A 20,705-nucleotide genomic window follows, 5' to 3' on the forward strand; every position below is an offset into this window, starting at 1 on the left:
GTTCTTGGCTTTTTCCTCACTTTGTATCACTCTTTTCAGCCTCGGACTTGGGCGCGACACGTGTTATGCCATGGTCTCCGATTCGCTTCGGTATGCGGCAATTATCTACTACCCACAGGCGACTGGAGGAACGAGCACATGCAAAATATATGTCTCAGGCCACACTCGTAGCCCTGACACCCGCAGCCTATATCAACAATTTGATGGTAAGGACCTTGCCCCCCGGCAGACACTTGCGTTTCTTTGCTGGGAGTCTTTGCACAACTTCTGGAATCGCGGCATACGATCCTAGCTTGCTTCGGCCTAGTCGGCGTTGTGGCTGTTATCTTGTTCTGATCTAATGTTGGTCTCTGGCTTCCCCAGTACCTCACGCTTTATTGTCGATCCCGCTGTCAACGTTCGGTACCTGCTCGATTCCCCTGACGACAAATGCCTTGTATCGTGCCTAATGTATGTTGAAACGTTGAGACTGTATGCTTATGATTGTAAACATTTGGCCCCTTTGATTCTTGGTGGAACCCAAATCATCCAAAGCACCCCTTGTGCACAGCAAAAACTTGCCTATCTTCGACCTCAACACCAACAGCGAAAGCCGACTTTGCTTGCAAGCTCTGTGAAGATGTCCAGCCACCTTTATCTGCCGCGCAGGTGCGGATTACACAATCTTTAAAGTCGTTTTACCGTCGGAGCCCTACCTACACTTAGACGAAGTTGGCAGAAAACTGACTCAACCACATCCAAATAGTACTGAGCTATGCTTCGCCGTGGGACCAAAAAACCAAGCGGAGCAAGCTTTTCGAAGCGCGGCACGTTGACTGACAGCGCCACAATTGGTCAAAGGCAGAGCGGATTGTGTGGCTCAAGTATTTCCAAGTATGATTGACAAAGCGGAGCGAGATGGATCTTGTTGTTAAGTGGCTCTTTGCTTACGCTCTGTTTGGCTCGAAGGTGGTGCCATCTGCTTATAAACTCAACGCCTTTGCTCCCGTCCCATCTTCTCCATATACTTCAACTTCTTCGACTTCAAAGCCATCCGCCTTTCAAACCGACAATGGAGCATAGACCAACTGCGGTGGCTACATTCGACTCGTCAAGATTGCCGTCGCGCACAGAATGCATGGCAGAACTGGAGGCCTCTGTGGCCCTCAGTTTCCGTGTTGTTGCCGCTGGACATGGCGCTTCTCTCGCCGTCATCGATCGCTTCTTTACCCCGGAGGCCGCAAGTGGCGGACAGGCTTCACGATTGCCCGGGCCTCTGTACCAGCTGATCCGGGTTATGCGGATGTTTGGAGACCCGGAGCGGCTGGATGCATTCCTCGAGGAGCGCCAGAATCAAGCTATAGATAACACTCGGGGTTTCGGCCAGCCGGACCAAGCTGTCGACCCTCAGGGTCAAGCTGCTCAGACTCGAAGTGTCCTCCCTTGGGATCCGATTGTCTGTCCTGATGAGAATGTCGACGAATCTCTGGATGTATTCGTCAACCAGGCTGGCGATGCCCCTTTCGACTCTCAGGACCAGGCTGTTGAACCTGAGACGCCACTTGTCGATCCTTACTACGCGTCGAGTGCCATCTCAAGCTCCGATGCCGATACTCTCGTTGACCCAGATGATTCCGTTGCCGACCCTCAGAATCTGAATCAAGTCACTTGGCCTCAGGATCGTCAGGACCAGGCTGTTGAACCTGAGACGCCACTTGTCGATCCTTACTATGCGTCGAGTGCCATCTCAAGCTCCGATGCCGATGCCGATGCTCTCGTTGACCCAGATGATTCCGTTGCCGACCCTCAGAATCTGAATCAAGTCACTTGGCCTCAGGATCGTCAGGACGAGGATGACAGTTTTTATTACGAGTTGTTCCGTCCGGACCCTCCGAATCAATATGCCGGCCCTTCGTACCAACCTAGGGGCTATCAGTATCTGGGTTTTTACCCTCAATATCCCCTGCAGCAAGTTGCCCACCATTCGGATAGTTCGGATAGTGGAAGTACAGACCCTCAAAGTCCAGATATCGAGCCTTCGGATGAAGTTCTGTTACCGCAATTCTTCAAACACATGCAAGCTCTACCGCCGAAGGATGGTAGCGTTTGGGACGCTCATTCCAAGTTCGTGCAGGTGGTCAAATCGTGCGAAAACGCAAAGACCATACTGACCCGCAACAATGCACCGGACCAGTCGGAGCCCACGATCCAGTAAGCTGTGTCGCTCTCTTTGTTATGACTTGATGCTGAATCTGTAGCCAGACAACGCTGCGTTTCCGAGGTCATCGTGCCAGCTATGACTGCGCTCAACAGCATGTCTGCGGTTAAGTTTATTGCTGCTCTTGACAACGAGCGATCCACAAACAGCTGTGAGTTTCTTCTACCTCTCGGCCATTGGGACGCTCTGATATTGTCTCTGCAGCTTTGATTTGGTCGGTGTCGTTGAATTATGAAACACTGGTGTACGTAGAAATTAAGGTGAGCTTCCCGATGCAGTGGTGACCTCGCTCAGCTGATCAACTACATTTTCATAGCGTAATATGAGCATGGCGTGGGAGCGATTCCTCGACGACAATGAGAAGAAGCAAGGAAGTGCTTTGGAGGAACAGGCATTACCGAAGGAAACGACGACCATGCAAAAGATCCTTGCAAGGTATGTTCACCGCATCACACAAGTACAGCATATCACTTACATCATATGTAGTCAGCGTGGCTCTCCGGTATACTCCGTGATTACCGACTCATTCCTCTTGGCTTCTATGGCGTGGACGCGGCAGTCTTCGGATCCCACGAAGTGGGCCTCTTCTGAAGTTCATGTTTCGCAGTGCGGACGGAGCATGAATCCTCTCGACTGTGACAACCGACGATCCGCGGATGCAGACTCTGATTACCGTACACCCCGCGCGATGTTTGCCTTCGTATGCTGGGCTGCGTGGCAAGGCTATAGGGAGCGCGGAACCTGACCAATAATTATGAGCCGAAGATGAATTGCTATTTTTGAGGTTAGTCCGGCGTTATCGAAGTTATTTAATATTCCATGTGTATTGGTCTGGTAATCCAATGTTATGCCATAAGGTCGCGTCTGAATCTCGTGAGCGGATCTGGGGCGAATCGTAGACGTAAGGCAGTGGCTGTGTAGAAGCTATCGGCCTTGGATCCTAACAAATGTAAACAAGAACTCAGCTCGTCCAGTCGGCTTCCCGGGACTATTCTCGGGCCGGAGGGCTGCCGACTCACCCCAAAGGATACAGCTCGCTCAAAAATCGTCTTTCTCAGCATTTGTCGTTCGACGACCTCCTGGGCTGGCTGCTTTATATTCTCGTTCTCGTATATAACCTTGCATTTTCCTCTAGACCACTTCTCCGCCACTTTAGACCGTTCCTTCATCTCGAAAGCGTCTTCCGACTTCTGATCCTAACATACCGAAAACTCTGAACAGAATGTTGGCTGCAAGAGCTCTTGGGCGCCGCGCCGCCGCGTACGTTCGCCCTTCCCGACATACTCCAAATCGGTCATTGTCGACCTCCACCGACCCGTCCTCCTCATCATCCTCCTCGTCGTTCAGCTGGTCGTCCGCTTTCCGCTACCTACGCAACATCTCCACCATCTCTACGCTCGCGGTGACTTCCTACACCGTCGGCTCGCTGTACCCGCCCACACTTGCGACATACGTATCTCCGCGGACCGCACCGCCCCCACCACACCCCGAGGACCCGTCATACATCGCGTACGCCTCCGCACTCGAGGATACTCTGCAGAACCTGCCCAAATTGAATGACCTGCGCACGCGCGAGGATGCGGACGAGTGGTACGAGACGCGGCCATACGTGAACGTCCCCGAGGAGCGCCGCGTGAACAGCCTCACCGCAGGCGCGCTCTGGGGGCCGGGCAAGTTCGCGCTGCCGCCGCTGGTACGTTGCCGGAAGGACAACAGAGAGAGCTGGAACTTCGTCCACGTCGGCAGGGGCGTGTGTGGGCATGAGGGGATCGTACATGGCGGGCTTCTGGCGACGCTGCTCGATGAGGGTCTCGGTCGGATGGTGAGTGCTCTGTGCTGGCTTTTCGTTGCGTGTCGGTGCTGATGCTGGAGATGCGAAGGCGTTGTTGAACCTGCCGGAGAAGATGGGCGTGACGGCGTATCTCAATCTCTCATATCGCGCGCCTACACGGGCAGACCAGGCGAGTATCTCTTGCAAGTGTTTCACGATTGGTTTCTCACATGTCTAGCAGTTTGTCGTGGTTAAGACACATCTGATTGAAGCCAAGGGGCGCAAGTCCAAGGTCCGAGGCAGGATCGAAGACATGGACGGCAACGTCCTCGTCGAAGCAGAGTAAGCGCTATACTTTTCCTCACCGTATCTTGATTCAAACGTTTGCCAGGGCGCTCTTCATCCAACCCAAGTACGCAAAGATTCTCAACACGCAGCAGATGCGCGATATGCTCAGCGAGCCAAGCGACTCGCCGAATACGCTCACGGAGGCCACGGTCGCGCCCGTAGCCGTTGCGCTCTCCACCGCGCGGCCGGAGGCACAGGCTTAGTTCCCTGTATTCCGGTGTTACTCTCCTTTGTTGTGCCTCAGATTTTGCGTGTGGACAAGGACACCGTTGGGCGCTTGCAGACCGCAGCTGAGTGTAGATTTTTGTGGTTGGATATATCCGTAGATGCGTCGCGACTCGTACACTATGATTCTGAACACGACGGGGTTATGTTGGTATCTTCTTTGCCAACGATTGTACTGATTTTGCTGCCTACCTAGAGCACATAATTATTACTTGATGGAACGCTCGATCGTAGACGAGATACTGGCAGATCGTAGATCCCGCTTTTACATATGACGTCGACGCAGAAGCAGCTGAAGGTGTCGCATGAGTGCTCTTGTAATCGAGAAAGTGCTGCTGCAGCGATCCACCAGAATTGCATGTGACACGCAGCGGATACATATGGAAGACATGTGCTAGATCGGTAGCAAAAGGTTCTTACTGCCAAGATGCGCCACTCCTCGGGCATCCCTAGGTAATCCTTCGGTAGACGACTTCGTTAACGATCAGTACTAGTACCAGCCGAAACCAAAACGCCAAAAGTTTATCTATTTCCATGTATTCCTCTGACTCACAGATGTAGACACCATGCACGCCAGTGTATGTCCCGGACCGTTGTTTACTTGAAAGTCAGGCTTGCGTCATATCTACGACGTCGCTTGCAATGTCCGCAGCGGCATCTGCTGTTCAGTCGTATTCTTCGTCATCAGCCACCTCTTCATCTTCCGCAAAACACAAAGTGAGATCCAGGGTTTCTCCCATGCTTTCAACGAATTTTGGAGCGATTCGTCTGTCGGACTGGGGGGAGGGAGCGAAAGACAGACGGGTACTGTTCGAACCATTCTCGTCGCGATGATCTACCTGGCGGATAGTCAGTAGGAAACGGGACACGGTGATATTGCTGAGTCTACCCAAACAGACCAGTCAGCGGGGCGCAAGTGAAACTGCGGGCGGACTGACGCTGTTTCGAAGTACGGAAGGTTGATATTCGGCTAAAAGACACGACTCAGTCTTTCTGCCGGAGATTTACAGGGAGGTGCGGAGAGACTCACCTCGGCAAACCAGAACGCCACAAACACAACGTTCAGAATGAGCGACAAGCTGTGCAGAACATCAGCATGGAGGGTCGTACATGCAGTAGATAGCATGCGCACGTGAAGTGGAGGGTACCTTGGCAAACGGCAGACGTCAACACTGTTATTGGGTGGGTTCCATCGGGTGCGCTTACCGTATTGAAGGAGGAAGGAGGTCAACGGCACCTTCACCTGATCCGCACCATACGCAAGCTTGTAGGTCCGAGCCCAAGTGACAGTCAACGCGATGATATCAACGACGATAGTGCAACTGCGGGTCATGATGAAGACTGGTCCAAGGTCGTCAATCTGTAAGAAGTTGACGAACATGTTGCAAGAGTACTTACGCCTTTTCGTTGTATGAGTGATACGTGGGGGAACGTGCAGCGCAGAGATACTGACCCTACAAACACATTCTCTGGTAGATCATATTGAATGCCGCAACGACCGACTGAAGAGCCGTGCCATACGTCTATGTCTAGAGTCTGTACATAACAATTAATACGATAGCCCAAATCGAGGAGAAGTGGAGACAGACTATGTTTGTTGCCACAACCGCCAATCCCAATACGAACACAAGAAGCGCAAGTCGCCAGTCGCGCCAGACGGCATATACTCGAAGAGCCGAGAACACTGGAAGTGAGCTAAGTCAGGCAGGGTATAAATGAGTACCTGATGAGCGTATGTACTGACATGCCCATACAATGAGTAGTAGAAGGTAGATTCCGGCGTACAGATACCACGTGGATTCCGCTCTGCAAAGCCAGTGGTATTAGACAACCGTATTTCTATTCGTAAAGAAGTCAGGACCTTTTCATAGGCTGGGCAGCGGAAGAGTTATTTTAGGAGTAGAGACAGATGAACCTGGAGAACGACATACAGCGCAAGCCCAATAGGGCAAAAATATCAGTGAGAGCATAGCATACCCAGATCCAAACCAGCGGTTCAAATAGAAAATCAACGCAGGGGGGGTGATCTTTCTGTGCCACATAAACTTCACTTCTTGGGATAACGTGATGGCATGGTCGTATATGATAAGTGCTGCAGGCCTGCCGTTAGCAGGATTCGTCATCTACTTAATCGCGCACTTACCGGCCGTTGCTCCCATGCAATAGGCGTCAACGGTTCTGCGAAATATCAGCACTCGGGTATATATAAGAGAGTATAGAGAGACTAGCCTCTGATATAAAACCGTGATGTTCTCTTGGTTGGAGCTTTGAGTCAGCATAATGAGCGCAAATGACTTAGGGTCCGGTAGCTCCCACTTCCTATAAGTATCCCCCTTCATGCTGTGTTGACACTGGCATTCTCCGATGCTGCAGCTTCCCTATATCCGCCAGGATGTAACGACGAAAATTTGAGGGCTTTCGTGCCTTCCTAATCGATGGTCCTTGTGGTTGGCTCTTCAAAGTCAGGGAGTCGTGAGCTCAGAACCGACTTTGATACGAAATAGTGACACGTTGCCTGAGGATCGCAGCCGACTTGTTGAAAGGCGGTGAGTCTCCTGGTACCGGTGAGGGATGATGGCTGAGCGCTCGGCACTGGCATGGACTGTGGTCTTCTGTCAAATGCAACGCGGTGTATGGTGGATAACCATGTGGGCGCTTGTTCATCGATGCTTCTGGCCGGAGAAGACGAACCACAAATATGCACTGCCAGCAACGGAGACTATACGTACCGCAGATAACGGCATGCGCCGTTAATTACTCTCGCCGATAAGGACCACCCTTCATTCGATGCTGTCACTCATTTCCTTGTTCCTTCAGTCATCGCATGCTGCAGTCGCAGCGGTGCTGTGCGAGATGTTTTTATTATTTCTGGCTCTGACATGCCATGACAGACATCCGTAGGTGCTGGGTGCACAGTGGCATGTGGCATAGCGGCAGGTCTGCGCGAAACACTCGATGACACGGGAGCCCATTAAACGATCAACTTACTGCATTGCTTGGTGCAGAATGTCGTGTCATTTCTTGCACACACTTTTCCCAGTACTGCTGCATAGCGGCACAGCCATTTTGCCTAGCCAACGAAATTCCCGAGGTGCTGGATATTCCGTCCTAGAAATCGATGTCTCAATCCGGCATGGTTCCTGGCTCCCTGAAGGGCGAAATCAGTGGTTCATCAGGCAGCAGTTTCTGAAAAAATCGCTGGGATGCACCTGAGAGATGCCACGCAGCAGAGCATATAAAGCGCGGCCACATCTGTCCAGGATGTGCGAGAACGCTGAATGAGATGAAAGGAGAGGCGGAGCTATTAACACCGAACGCAAGGAGCACGTTCCTGCAGTGTCGAGCGCAACACTATCCTCGTATCTCACTCTGCGGATCTGCGGATCCAGACGATGAGAGACACGAAGAGCAAAGGGGCCTGAGGACCTCGACATACACAAGTCAATGTTCCCTACTATGACTCGACAGGTAAGACGACGACCATGAAATGTTTTGGCCAACACGTATTGCACTAAGAGTAAGCCTGGCGAGGTCACTTCTTGCAGAATCACCTGGTTCTCAGATTCAAGTCATTAGTAAGTAAGAAGTAGTACAGATATTCGCGACCATTGACGGGTTTCTCGATATCGACGCCGTGTATGCCCACGTCGATGTTGAATAGACGCGTGGAGACTGAGAATAGGGTTAGGGCCTGCGGTCCGAATTGTCCGCTGCTAGAGACTCGCAGTGGGTATCGCATAGTGGGACTCTCGCTATAGTGGTAGGTCACCTAGGACCTAGCTGAGTTTCAAAACCTAGACCTAGCGGCGCGGGCGGGCCCGACACAGGGGACACGGTCACTGGCGCGAGAGTGACGCGCGTCACTCGAACGCGTCGCTGAGCACTGCTTCGTTCTCGATATTTTCCCTCCGTCTCACTATCAGAATCTGAGCAGAGCCACTATGGACGACAATGATCCTGCAAAGAGAAAACGAGGGCGCCCAAAAGGCTCGAAGAACAAGCCTGATGCCAAGAATGTTGGGCGACCCCGCAAGGATGGCCGGCCGACCCAGCAACGGCGCGTGCACATCTCCGGGAACGTTGTACCAGGTGCGGGACAAATTTCCTGCAGTTTCGTTCGCACTCAGTGTCTTGAACCAGCAACTGGCTCGAGTCTGAGCCGTTCAGTGTCAATATCCGGAAGCAGAGCTAGCAGTGCCAGTAAGTATCATTTGTTGTCGACTAATTTATTGCTCATATCTGCCTCATTTTAGCCCACAGCAGTACTCCGGGTAGCATGACTGTGGATCCCACTTCACGGGAGGCCATTTCCATGCTGCAAGGTGTCCTCTCGCCGGCCGTGCCCACTGCGCTTGCCGCGCCCGCTATGCCCACTGCGCTCGCTATGCCCACCGCACTCGCTACGCCTGCCGTGCTCACCACGCCCGCCGCTCTCCCCACGCCCGCCATTCTCACCACACCTGCCACCCTCTCCACACCTACCACACTTGCGACGCTCGCCACGTTTGCTGCTGGTAACCCCTCGATTCCCGTTGAAAATGGCACCATTAGTAGCCCATCAATTGTCGCTGAAAATGGTGCCGCCCGAAACCCACCGCTTCCCGCTGACAACGGTGCAGCTAGGGACCTGTCACTTCCCGTGGAAAATCGCGCCGCTGAAAATTCCGCAGAGGAACGGCATCGCTTGCAGGACTCTCCAAATCCCCCACAGACAGATGGTGAGTATGCCGTTGTATGTTCCTGATGTCTCCGTTCATTGAGATAATGTAGGATTCAATTTCTCATACCGCGTACCCGAAATGATGTCTGCATCAAACTCACATCAAGCATCTGAAACGATGCACACATCACGCTCTGAAGACAGAACTGCAATGACCGGGCTACGACGGCGGCCCTTGAGAAGCACTCGTGATGGTGCAGACTGTAACTGCGAGCTATTAGGTCAGTAATTAACGTCGTGCTGCGGTCCAAGTTGTCTTACTCGTGATTCTCACATAGTTGACAATCCCTATGGATCTGACCTGTCGGCCAATGCCGACGAGTTCATACGAGCGTCAGGTAACAGTGACGCGGACAATGAGGACGATGGTAATGATGACGAGATGGATAGGGAATTTCAGCCTGTGGGCGATGATGATGAGGACGACAGCGAAGGAGATGCTGAGGGCGAGGCAACACTACCAACAAGCAGTAGCAATGGTTCGATGGGCAAGAAAAGCCGTTCCAGCATGCCGTTATGGCTTGCGGATGAATACAAGAAAGTACGGTCGAAGTTAGCAAAAGAGATCAAAAGTACAACGGCAGGAAAATCTACCATTGGTCGACCGTCCTGCTATTCTCTGGGAAGCTTCTACGAAGCTCCGTCCAACCTCTTCCTCCACACCCTATCTCGATTTCAAATAGATCCTGCAGCCTTCTATCGTCCAATCTTCTTCATCTGGCTTCCTCACTGTCTGCTTGGAGATCGCATACCCTGTCCTTCATGCCTTTCCGCAGGCCGCCTCACGCAACAGAACCAAACTATCTTTTTGCAGTCACATGGGTTCGTTGACAAGCCTCGGCGAGTTGTCGATGTCGACCACTGCGAGTATATCATAGGGCATCGCTACCGCTGCGGGTCTTGTAGTCATACATATCGCAGCTGGAGTCCAGCAATTTTAGCAGTCCTGCCTAAGGCCCTTGCTGCACAGTTCACATTCCATCTCACCTATCACAGTGGTCTTTCAAGCACTCTTGTTTCTTTGCTACGAGAGTCCTTTCGCTCGGGAATGGGTGCTGAAGTCTTCGCACGAATGATACAATCCCTGCATTATCACCGATATGACAAGCTTCATTTGCAATTCCTTGAATTGATTAAGGATCGTAAAGATGGCACACAAGGCAATTTCTTCACGAAGGTTTCTCCATTCAGTTTGTTCGGTGATCGCAGCGGCTATGCAGGTTTTGTCCCAACTGCATCATACTTTCGCCAGTTCTATGATTGCCTTATCGAGTCATGGGCCCCTGAGATGGAGCAACGCATATCACTGTTGTCAGCTCGGGTTCTCTCTGTGGATCATAGCTTCAAGGTGTGTCTTTGTCACAGTGTATGTCTTGAGGATATGTCTGATCATGATTTCAGGTGACAAAACGATTAGCACGCATCAATGGCACCCCTGTTTTTAGCGCACTTCATTCCACGGTGAACGAGTATGGGGAGATACGAGCCATGATACTCACGCCCACCAAAGCACATGATCAGATCATGCCAATTCTCTCCGAAATTCCCAATTCTCTGCAAGAGTTTGGACATGAACCCACTGAGAGCATCTATACTGACAATGTCCGTGCAGACAAGAGAGAGCTAGAACGGGCTTTTCCTTCTCTGCTTCATAATATTACTCCAGTTCCTGTCTACTCAAACTTGGAAACTGTGGCTCTTCCTCCAAACTGGTCGGTGATCCATCTTACAAGCACACATCAAGTAAACACGCGGTTCAATGTGATCATGAACCATCGGCTGAGTGGTAGCTCTGTGACAGTGGGCTTTGACATGGAATGGCCTGTCAACATCTCTGCAGGAACTCGTGGACCTGTTGCACTGATTCAGATTGCGTATCAAAAGTCGGTGTATTTGATTAAGGTACGCCTGTTTGTTGTTAGCAAGAATGCATAATAATGTTGGGAATTGATTTTTCAGACACTTCCCTATGTTCAAGATGGTGTCTTGCATCTACCACAGTCACTCTTGACCTTTCTGCGCTCACCTCTATACACAAAAGTCGGTGTGAACATCTCTGCTGATTTCAAGAAATTACAGGCCGATTGTGGCTTTTCTGCAGAAGATACTCCATTCAGTGGCCAAATTGAACTAGGTGCAATGGCAGTTGAACGACGAGTCGCAAGGCGTAAAAATACCAGTCTAGTCGATCTTGTAGCGACTCTCCTCCGTCGTTCACTTCCGAAGGATGCTACTGTACGTGTCAGTCCCCATTGGGGTGATGCAGAGCTACACCCAGACTTCATCAAATATGCCGCATTGGATGCATACACGACGTGGGAGGTGTACTCACATCTGAGTAATATGGGAGTTCCGCAATTTGTCACCTCTGACACACCTGGAGGGACCCCTGCTACGTTGTTCTCGCCGGATGGCAAAGAAGTTGCCTCAGGCATCATAACGCTGGATCGTGTCAATAAGCTCCATGGCATCGAGGTGACGAAAAGCCGGGTCACATTGACTATTTCCGCTATCCATGTGCCTGCATACCTGCATCCAGCCGCCCTCTGCCCCGGTCAGAAGGCAACTGCGCTCTCAGCACTGGGCGCACTTCCATTCTCGATTGTTGCATATGCCAGACAGGTTCGAACATCAGAATCCCTCGCACCCGGAAGAGAAGCACCTGCAAGTTCAAGTGTGCAAGGACAGCCTGCATCGCAAGACTACTTATTCACAACGACAGAGATAACAAGGCATGATCCAGGCCCTGTAATTGAGAGCAGTATTTTGGATGACCTGGATGATTCGGAGCAGCCAGATACTGTTGACGGTGATATCATGCCATCGCAAACTGTCGAAGAGTCTGTCCGGGATCCTGTGGCAGAGGCCGCCTTACGTGAACTGCTCCTTCAATATGAGGATCCCGACATATCCAGCCAAGATGCTGTTCGCTCACGAGTCCTAGGTGATATCTGGCACTTACATGATCAATTTCCAATCTCGCAGCATCACGGCTTGCATCGACCTTTCGCACGTGCATTGAGTGCAGCGATTTTCATTCCGAATGCCGAGGACAAGGTCGCGGTTGAAGCGATACTCGGAAAACTGGGAGTTTCTTACAACTCCAAGATTCTGTCAAAGCCACACTGGGTTTTGCATAGGATTCGGCGTCATATACCACCACCAGAGGTTTTGCTCCCTCGGGTCACTGCCGTAATCAAGACGTATGGACCGCTCAAAGATTCAACGACAAACCTTCCATTATTCAACGAGAAGGCCTGGGATATTGCCAAAAATGTCCTAGAGAACATCCGTCAAGGATATTACTCGGACCCACCTGGGGTGCAACTGTATTACAAAGTCGGAGTTGACAAATGCGGCCTCAACCTGTACCGATGTTGTCGTGGTACCAATGATGTCGAAGGTGGTGTCCATCAAAATCTGATACGCCGCTTTACTTCGTTCAATATCTCACCCCGTCATGCCGTAAATTCACTCCTGGACTACGTTGTGACCCATGACATGCAGGTATGTGTCTGCTCTGACCCTCAAGCTCAGGAGGTCGACAATAACTATGTTGCAGGTTGGGACAATGAATCGGTCAGGCAGTAGTTATATTGGCCATTTTGACATACCTCTGAAAAACCAGGTTGCGAGCATGCTCGACATCTTATCGTCAAGTGATGTCTTTGATGCTGATGTCAAAAGGTTGCGTGGCGGCTGGCTCAATGGAAACGACTATGCGCGTGTGAACGAGGTATTCGGAATTATGCGTTTCGACAATGCCACTCAAATTCGACTGCAAATGGAGGATTCGGACACACCATATGCACGGGCGCAACCGCCTCGACATCATTACTTGAGCAAGCGTCAAGGAACACAGTTTGCAGTGCTCCCTGTCCATACGCGAGAAGAGCGCGACCTGTTTCGGCTCTTTGTCGACTCGTTGCCACTGTTCAAGACGCCAGGTCAGCCGAATTGGGATGTCGCTGCTGCCGTGTGGTCAAATCACGCAGATGGGCGCAAAATATTCTACAAGGTAAGCTGATTGGTATGTACCATAAAATGCATCAATCACCGGACTTTCGCAGCTCCCAGAACATATCAAGTCCTACTACAAGACCTGGAATGAACACTGCAATGAGAACAACTCCGTTGCACTGAATATTGCAGCCTGTGCCCGTATCCGTGCCCTGGTGCATCCTCAGCCGGGTAGTGCCCCATCTATTCCTGCAGCCACACCCCTCACACTCGAAGATGCACTAAAAGCTTCACCCACAGTCAATCACGAAGATTACGAGCTCAACCCTTGGACAATTGACAAGATACTCGCTGAGCATCGGACCTACCAGTCTGCTGTGCAATATCGGTATGCATTCTCTCAGGCTCCCACTGACTCGGCAAACTCCTCCACTGGCACCAAGCGCCCCGCCGAAAACTGCGGATCGAGTAGCTCAAAGCGCCGGCGAACGTTGGGTTCCGACACAGCGAATACTCCGGCTTCCACTGCTCAGTCCGATGCAGGACCTTCGCGGCCAAGAGCAGAGCGCCACTGCAAGTATTGTCACAGCACGGAGTGCAAAGGTCGCTGGCAAGTGAAGTTCTGCCCTCTTCGGGCTCGGGATCTGGCCAGAGCACAGGTGAGTACCAATCGAAGAATACCAATCCCTGCTCAGCTGTACTAATGGTTGTCTCTGCAACAGCAGGAGCACGAACTACAAGAGCATGAAGGGCAAAGACAGAGTCAACCAGATCACGACACAGATCTCGGGCATGAAGAACGCGGCGCCGGGACGATGTGATATGCGAGACAGGTGGTTTGTCGGATTGCGGCTCATAGTAGTCAAAGAGCATAACTAACGGCATGTACAGCTACGGCGGACGAAGACTTTCAAAGCACGATGCGTGCGAGGACCAGAACAGCGACAGAGAGGTGGGATGAATGGGCAATTGCGGACGTTGTGACCCCATTAGCGGAAATGGTTCGTCCATTTCTGTGTTTTCTGACAGGGGAGCCGTGTGCACATCGGAGAAGCATAGTGTATCTTTGCCTCTTTCCACATCCTTTCTTCCATACGAGTATATTTGAGTACTCCCTCCTCCCCTTCGAATTAATTTCATTTAATTTTGATTTAATATTTCGTACCCTACCACTATAGCTAGAGTCCCCGCATAGTAGCTCACAGATTGAACATGCTTCACTGCTGAAAACGTTCCACGGCTGAAACCACTACATCGGCGAAAAGAAACTTACTCTGGTCTGATGTGATCTGAGCTCTAAGCTTTCAAGGACTCACACTTTAAGCTTTGGCTTTTTGTTCGCAGATCGAGGATTCAGAGTCATTTTCTCATCGCGCTGAACAAAGTTACGAGCCTATATTGGGCCCCTGCCGGGTGCGTGCGTACCCCTTCAAATTGGATCCTTTAGAGCTGAACAAGTGCGAGAGGCTGAGCGCACTAATGGGCCTTGTAGTCTTCGTGGGCATGTGCATTTCTTTTGCCGCTCCCTATATTGGTTGTGCTGTACTCGTCTCTCGCACTGCCAGGAATCTGCGTTCCTCCTTTCAGCTCTGCACCCTTTTCTTTCACGTCCAATCCCTCCCATTTGTGGACGCTGAGCGCGTGACAAACGGGAGATGGTGTTGTGTCAGGCCCTCCTTGCTGTCCATCGTTGGAGCGCAGGTGAGTGACGGCAGTTCCCTATACCAACACGATCGGAATCATCGAGGCTTGGCACAGAAGAGGATCGTGAACAGGAGATACACAGACGAGGAGGCGCTGACTTTCTCTTTGCAGTCTATCTGTTGGAGGCTTCGGGATGACCTTATTAGGCAATCCGGAGCATCCAGGTAGTCGGGCGATATTCCCCGATATCTTATTCAGCATCGAAGGATACAGTAGCTACGAGAACTATGTGGTATGTTCTGGACTAGTCTACTGGTGTAGTATATAAGGAGGGACCTCTTGCAGGTCCCAGAAATTATATCTCTTCCCCAATCACTCACTCGGAAGAATTCATATCAGCTGCGCTAATAGGTTATGAGCCCCGCTAGCTTATAGCTTATACTTTACCAGCTTCTACTTACTTGTTACACACTCTGACTATCGGTAGTTACAATGTCGAGTACTACCGAATCTCGTGACAGCCTGTCGTCCTTGTTCCGAATCGAGCAACTTCGCGATGACAACTGGCTCCCATGGAAGCGCCGTACTATGGCGATCTTGAGGGAGCGCGGTGTCTTGAAATATGTCAATGAAACATCGGAGAAGCTGAAGCCGGCAAATGCAACAACACCAACGGCAGGAGAAACGGCGGTGATCACGAAATGGGTTGAGGGCGATCAAAAAGCCCAGACCGTTATCGAGCTGCTGTTGAGCGACTCGCAGATGATACACATTGCGGATGCTACAACGGCTGCGGAGATGTGGAACCAATTGAAGTTAGTAAAGGAGGCGAGTGGACAACTGGGGATAATGGCGTACCGAAGGAAATTCTATCGCACAGTTGCCACGGAAGGCAGCAATATCGCAGCGCATATCACGGAGCTCCGCCGGACACAGGAGCAGCTACACATGATGGGTAGCAAGGTGTCGGATGATGAATTTCGAGCGATCCTGATCACATCATTACCGGAGTCTTGGGACCAGTTCACATCTGCGTACCTGGGTGCAACAAGCCAGAAGGACAAGTTGCCGACATCACATGAATTGATAGCCATCTTGCTCGAAGAATACCGGCGCCAGCGAGAGAAAGGCGGTGCCGATGAGTCTGTGCTGGCAGCGCGCGGGCGGTGGACCCAGCCGAAGAATACCGCACAGGGCGGAACAGACAGGAAGTCCGACGCGGAGTGCTGGAATTGCCACAAGCGTGGACACACTCAACATGAGTGTTGGTCGAAAGGCGGCGGCAAGGCGGGTCAGGGACTGCGAAGTAAAAAAGGAGGCCATGCGCAGGTGCACACGAACCAGGCACAGTCAACAAATGATGTGCTGCAAGATGTTGCATTCCGCACAGATGAGGCAATCGGTATTGGGCAGCAATTTAGTAGTCAGTTCTCATGTTACGACTGGCTAGCTGACTCGGGAATGACGTCGCACGTTACGAACCTTCGTGATGCAATAACGGACTTCATGCCGCTTGAAGCCTCATCGATCACCGGCATTGGTGACCAGAGCATACGCGCACTTGGGCGCGGCACTGTGAAAGTCAATAGCAGGATAGGCGGCAAGACTTTTACCTTCTGTCTGAAGGATGTGTTATACGCACCAAAAGCAACGAATAACTTGGTGTCGCTCACACGTTTGGATGAGGCGGGCGGACATTTTGATGGTGGTGATGGAGGGATAACACTACGGGAGAGTGGCGGCCACGCCATCGCTGAAGGCCGGAAAATCGGCCGTTTGTACTTGCTCTATATGCGGGCCAAGATCGCGACGCCGATGAACGAACGCGCGAATGTTGCACACGAAGATAATGACTCGTGGGAGTCGTGGCACCGAAGATACGGACATCTGGGTATCACTGGATTAGAATGGCTATACAAGGAGAAGATGGTAGAAGGACTTACCATTGACGAAAACTCAATGCCGCTCACGCAGTGCGAAGCCTGCGTACAAGCTAAGCAGGCGCGTCGTGCATACCCGAAGGAGGCGGAGGACCGCTCCCAGATGCCAGGCGAGTTGACGCATAGTGACGTCTGGGGCCCTGCACGTGTAGTATCGATCGCCGGATCGCATTACTACATATCGTTCACGGACAACTGCATGCGGAGGTGCCAAGTCCTGTTCATGAAACATAAAAGTGAGGCTTTTGAAAAATTGAAAGAATAACTCACCTTTATTGAACGACGCTTCGGGCACCTGCCGAAGATCGTGCGTGTTGACAACGGGTCCGAGTACATCAATAAAAACCTGAAAGGGTGGTGCCGTGAGAAAGGAATTGAGCTGCAAACAACAGCGCTGTACTCACCTTCGCAGAATGGTGTAGCCGAGCAATTTAACCGAACCTTGCTCGAGCTTGCACGCGCGATGTTGATCACGAAGAATCTTCCAAGCTTTCTCTGGGCGGAAGCTGTTGCATATGCAGCATACCTGCGAAATCGAGCGCCGATGAAGGCACTGCATGGGAGAACCCCGGAAGAGGCGTGGACAGGCAATAAACCCAATGTTGCACACCTACGAGAATTCGGATCAGATGTCTGGATTCTGACGGAAGGTCAGAACCTCTCAAAACTCGAGCCAAAGTCGAAGAAGCACACCTTCGTGGGTTTTGCTGATGGCCTGAAGGCCGTACGCTACTACGATGCGGGTGCACGCTCGATCCGAGTCTCGCGAAATTTTGTGTTTGCAGATGCCCCGAAACCAGTGAGTAACGTCCCTGTACACCAGTTTAATGATGGGGACAGGCTGCCGCTCGAGGGGGAGTCAGGGGGAGCTGTCAAGCAGCAGCCTCCCACATCTGCATCAAAACCAGCATCAGTACCTGTCAAAGCTGATCAGTCTAACAAGAAACACGATGGAAACCACATTACGGAGGAAGACTTACCTCCCGAGATGCAGGAAAACATGCGAGAGCGACCGACATTCTTGCCTGCACCCCCAAAGATCCCTCTTCATTGTACGACCCGCGCCATGCAGGATCACGACTATCGAAAGATGGATAACCCCCGTGCACAGCCCGCGAAGTCACGCGAGCCGCCGGGAGTGCCGAAAGAGAACGCACTGGGTGAAAGTGCGAAAGTCGCTGTGACGCCCGAAGAATTTGAAGAGATCGCGCAGGCGCTGTATGCGACAGCGCTGGCATCGGGCGACAGAACGGCGAGTGCAGGAGATGAACCGCGAAGCCTCACGGAGGCCCAAGCCTCTCCGGAATGGTCAGAATGGGAAAAGGCTGTAAAAGCGGAATATGATCAGTTGCAGGGCATGGGGACTTGGGAGCTACAAGACTTACCAAAAGATCGAAATGCTGTGGGCTGCAAGTGGGTCTTCCAGAGGAAAACCAACAAGGAGGGTCAGGTTGTCAAGTACAAAGCCAGATTGGTGGCACAGGGGTACTCACAGATCCCAGGGATGGATTTCCTTGAAACCTTTGCCCCTGTAGTTCGTCTTGAGTCCATCAGGGCCATCCTAGCATTAGCAGTAGTTAATAACTGGGAAATAGGCCAGATGGATGTCAAGGGAGCTTACCTGAATGGAGACCTCCAGGAGGAGATCTACATGTGACAGCCGGAAGGCTTTGATGATGGAAGTGGACGCGTTTGTCGACTCCACAAGACGCTCTACGGACTAAAGCAGTCCGGGTGCGAATGGAACCGCAAGCTGCATCGCGAGCTGACAGAGCTCGGGTACAAGCGGCTGGAGGCGGATCCATGTGTATACCTGCGGGAGCGAAAGGAAGGAGAAGTTCAGATTATCACGGTATGGGTAGACGACTTACTGTTATTCACCAACTCTCCGAAGCTCATGGAGGAGCTCAAGCGCGACCTGCAGGACCTCTTCGAAGTCACGGACCTTGGTGAGCCGCAGAAAATTGTTGGGATTGAAATTGAGCGAGATAGGGAAGTGGGAACACTTCAAATCTTGCAACAGCACTACATCGAGAGCATTCTCAAGTGATACCACCTTGAGAATGCCAATGCTGTAGGGATGCCGCTCGATCCGAACGTGGTGCTCACGGTAGAGGACGAGAATGAGGAGGCAGATGACCGTTTGGCGGGAGGTTATGCGTCGATGGTGGGATCGCTGATGTACGCAGCAGTGGGAACAAGGCCAGATATTTCCTACGCTGTACAGATGCTGAGCAAATACACAGCGTGCCCACGACCTGTCCATTGGACAGCAGCAAAACGCGTTCTACGGTACCTCGCAGGAACACGTGACTTGCACATCACGTACACGCGACGCGATTCAGACGCGCCGAACGGAAATATAATAGGAGGATATACGGACGCGGATTATGCATCAGACCATGACCGAAAATCAGTCTCAGGTCATGTCTTTTACTCGGGAGGAGGAGCCGTAGCATGGAGTTCGAAGAAACAAACAACAACGGCAACATCCTCGACAGAAGCCGAGTATACAGCACTCGCGCACGCGACACGTCAAGCAATATGGCTGCGAAACTTACTGGCAGAACTCAGGTTTGCACAAGAAGAACCCACAGAAATTTATTGTGATAACCAGGCAGCGATCGCAATAGCACGCGACCCGCAGTATCACGTGCGGTCAAAGCACTTTGATGTGCAGAATCATTTCGTGCGTGAAAAGGTGGAAAATGGCATTATTTAATTGTGCTACTGTCCTACAGATGAGATGGTAGCAGATGTATTTACTAAGGCCCTACCCAGGCCTAAGCACCAAAAGTTCACATTGGAACTTGGGATGCTTCCAGCTTGAGGGGGAGTGTTGGAGGCTTCGGGATGACCTTATTAGGCAATCCGGAGCATCCAGGTAGTCGGGCGATATTCCCCGATATCTTATTCAGCATCGAAGGATACAGTAGCTACGAGAACTATGTGGTATGTTCTGGACTAGTCTACTGGTGTAGTATATAAGGAGGGACCTCTTGCAGGTCCCAGAAATTATATCTCTTCCCCAATCACTCACTCGGAAGAATTCATATCAGCTGCGTTAATACTATCCAAGTGCGTGGATCGCATTTTGCCTTCTGGGAGCAGTGTTTAGATCCCAACCATCTCGTGGTGTTCAGGTGAGTCGCACCGGCATCGCTACTGCGGTGATCGTACTTCAACAATGTGTGTTCCATTCCGTCAAGATTTCAATTCATGGTAGTTATCAGTTGGAACGAAGGAAAAACAGTGTTCGCGATATGTAGCGCTCGCCCTGTGGCGGTTCCTTGGGCGCTCAACGAGCTCAGCGAATTTTATTCGGCTTTCTCCGCTTTCAGTTCGTCGTAAGCCTGTCCGATCTGCAGGGATAGAAGGAGATCCGCCCTTTGGTGGGGTCGTCCGTCGTTCCGGAACCATCATTACCTTTGAGGTGAGGCTGTCCCAGAGTCTTCTCTTCAGTATATGTAACGAGAACTCAACAATTACTGCTACGTTGATTGTGTTCGATGTGATTCCTCCCAGTGGACTAGTGATCTGTGTCATCGTGCTTCCTGCCAACACCCCAGTATCTCCAACCCCCCCGCTTCAACCTTTGAAGTCTCAGAGTTGTTCACTGTCCTTCACGGGAGCCTGAAATCTTCATTTCCTCGAATATCGTATTTTCGCTGCAGTGGTCTGGTGCGAGATCTTTGTTCCGGTTCTGACCTGCCTTCATGGACAGTTGTAGATGCTGGGTGCTAAAAATATCTAAGTCATTGAGGCAGTACTGGGGGATGGGAGGCAAGATGTATTCTTGTTCAACCTGTGCAGATGCCTAGAGGTTTGTTGATTGTGTTTGATTTTAGTGAAGTTGTCTGAACGAGTGTTTGGATTCGAACAGAAATACTGCCTCCTTCA

General features: G+C 51.4%; 5 protein-coding genes across 5 annotated transcripts; 4 read left to right on the forward strand and 1 right to left on the reverse strand.

Annotated features, from left to right (window-relative positions):
* Nucleotides 1–1,051: 1,051 nt before the first annotated feature.
* Nucleotides 1,052–2,942, forward strand: SCP_0600450 (hypothetical protein; the record flags this gene model as incomplete). Its single annotated transcript, XM_027759179.1, has 5 exons — nt 1,052–2,190; nt 2,242–2,348; nt 2,402–2,457; nt 2,514–2,632; nt 2,684–2,942. 5 exons carry the CDS (start codon nt 1,052–1,054, stop codon nt 2,940–2,942), a joined length of 1,680 nt encoding a protein of 559 aa, XP_027614980.1.
* A 477-nt stretch (nt 2,943–3,419) lies between these two features.
* On the forward strand, nt 3,420–4,519 carry SCP_0600460 (UPF0644 protein; the record flags this gene model as incomplete). Its single annotated transcript, XM_027759180.1, has 4 exons — nt 3,420–4,019; nt 4,078–4,158; nt 4,210–4,310; nt 4,360–4,519. 4 exons carry the CDS (start codon nt 3,420–3,422, stop codon nt 4,517–4,519), a joined length of 942 nt encoding a protein of 313 aa, XP_027614981.1.
* A 687-nt stretch (nt 4,520–5,206) lies between these two features.
* On the reverse strand, nt 5,207–6,880 carry SCP_0600470 (hypothetical protein; the record flags this gene model as incomplete). Its single annotated transcript, XM_027759181.1, has 12 exons — nt 5,207–5,426; nt 5,480–5,511; nt 5,572–5,620; nt 5,674–5,689; nt 5,748–5,882; nt 5,936–6,077; nt 6,131–6,225; nt 6,286–6,347; nt 6,403–6,413; nt 6,473–6,633; nt 6,685–6,719; nt 6,771–6,880. 12 exons carry the CDS (start codon nt 6,878–6,880, stop codon nt 5,207–5,209), a joined length of 1,068 nt encoding a protein of 355 aa, XP_027614982.1.
* A 1,602-nt stretch (nt 6,881–8,482) lies between these two features.
* On the forward strand, nt 8,483–14,182 carry SCP_0600480 (hypothetical protein; the record flags this gene model as incomplete). The annotated part of the gene is made up of 11 exons (XM_027759182.1): nt 8,483–8,630; nt 8,682–8,741; nt 8,795–9,259; nt 9,312–9,482; nt 9,540–10,609; nt 10,663–11,163; nt 11,221–12,768; nt 12,824–13,279; nt 13,332–13,609; nt 13,944–14,057; nt 14,113–14,182. 11 exons carry the CDS (start codon nt 8,483–8,485, stop codon nt 14,180–14,182), a joined length of 4,881 nt encoding a protein of 1,626 aa, XP_027614983.1.
* Nucleotides 14,183–15,357: 1,175 nt separating this feature from the next.
* On the forward strand, nt 15,358–18,855 carry SCP_0600490 (hypothetical protein; the record flags this gene model as incomplete). The annotated part of the gene is made up of 4 exons (XM_027759183.1): nt 15,358–16,267; nt 16,316–17,041; nt 17,198–18,339; nt 18,532–18,855. 4 exons carry the CDS (start codon nt 15,358–15,360, stop codon nt 18,853–18,855), a joined length of 3,102 nt encoding a protein of 1,033 aa, XP_027614984.1.
* Nucleotides 18,856–20,705: the final 1,850 nt, after the last annotated feature.

The sequence above is a fragment of the Sparassis crispa genome, assembly GCF_003851025.1.
Source record: "Sparassis crispa DNA, contig_000005F, whole genome shotgun sequence".
Classification (NCBI taxonomy): Eukaryota; Fungi; Basidiomycota; class Agaricomycetes; order Polyporales; family Sparassidaceae; genus Sparassis; species Sparassis crispa.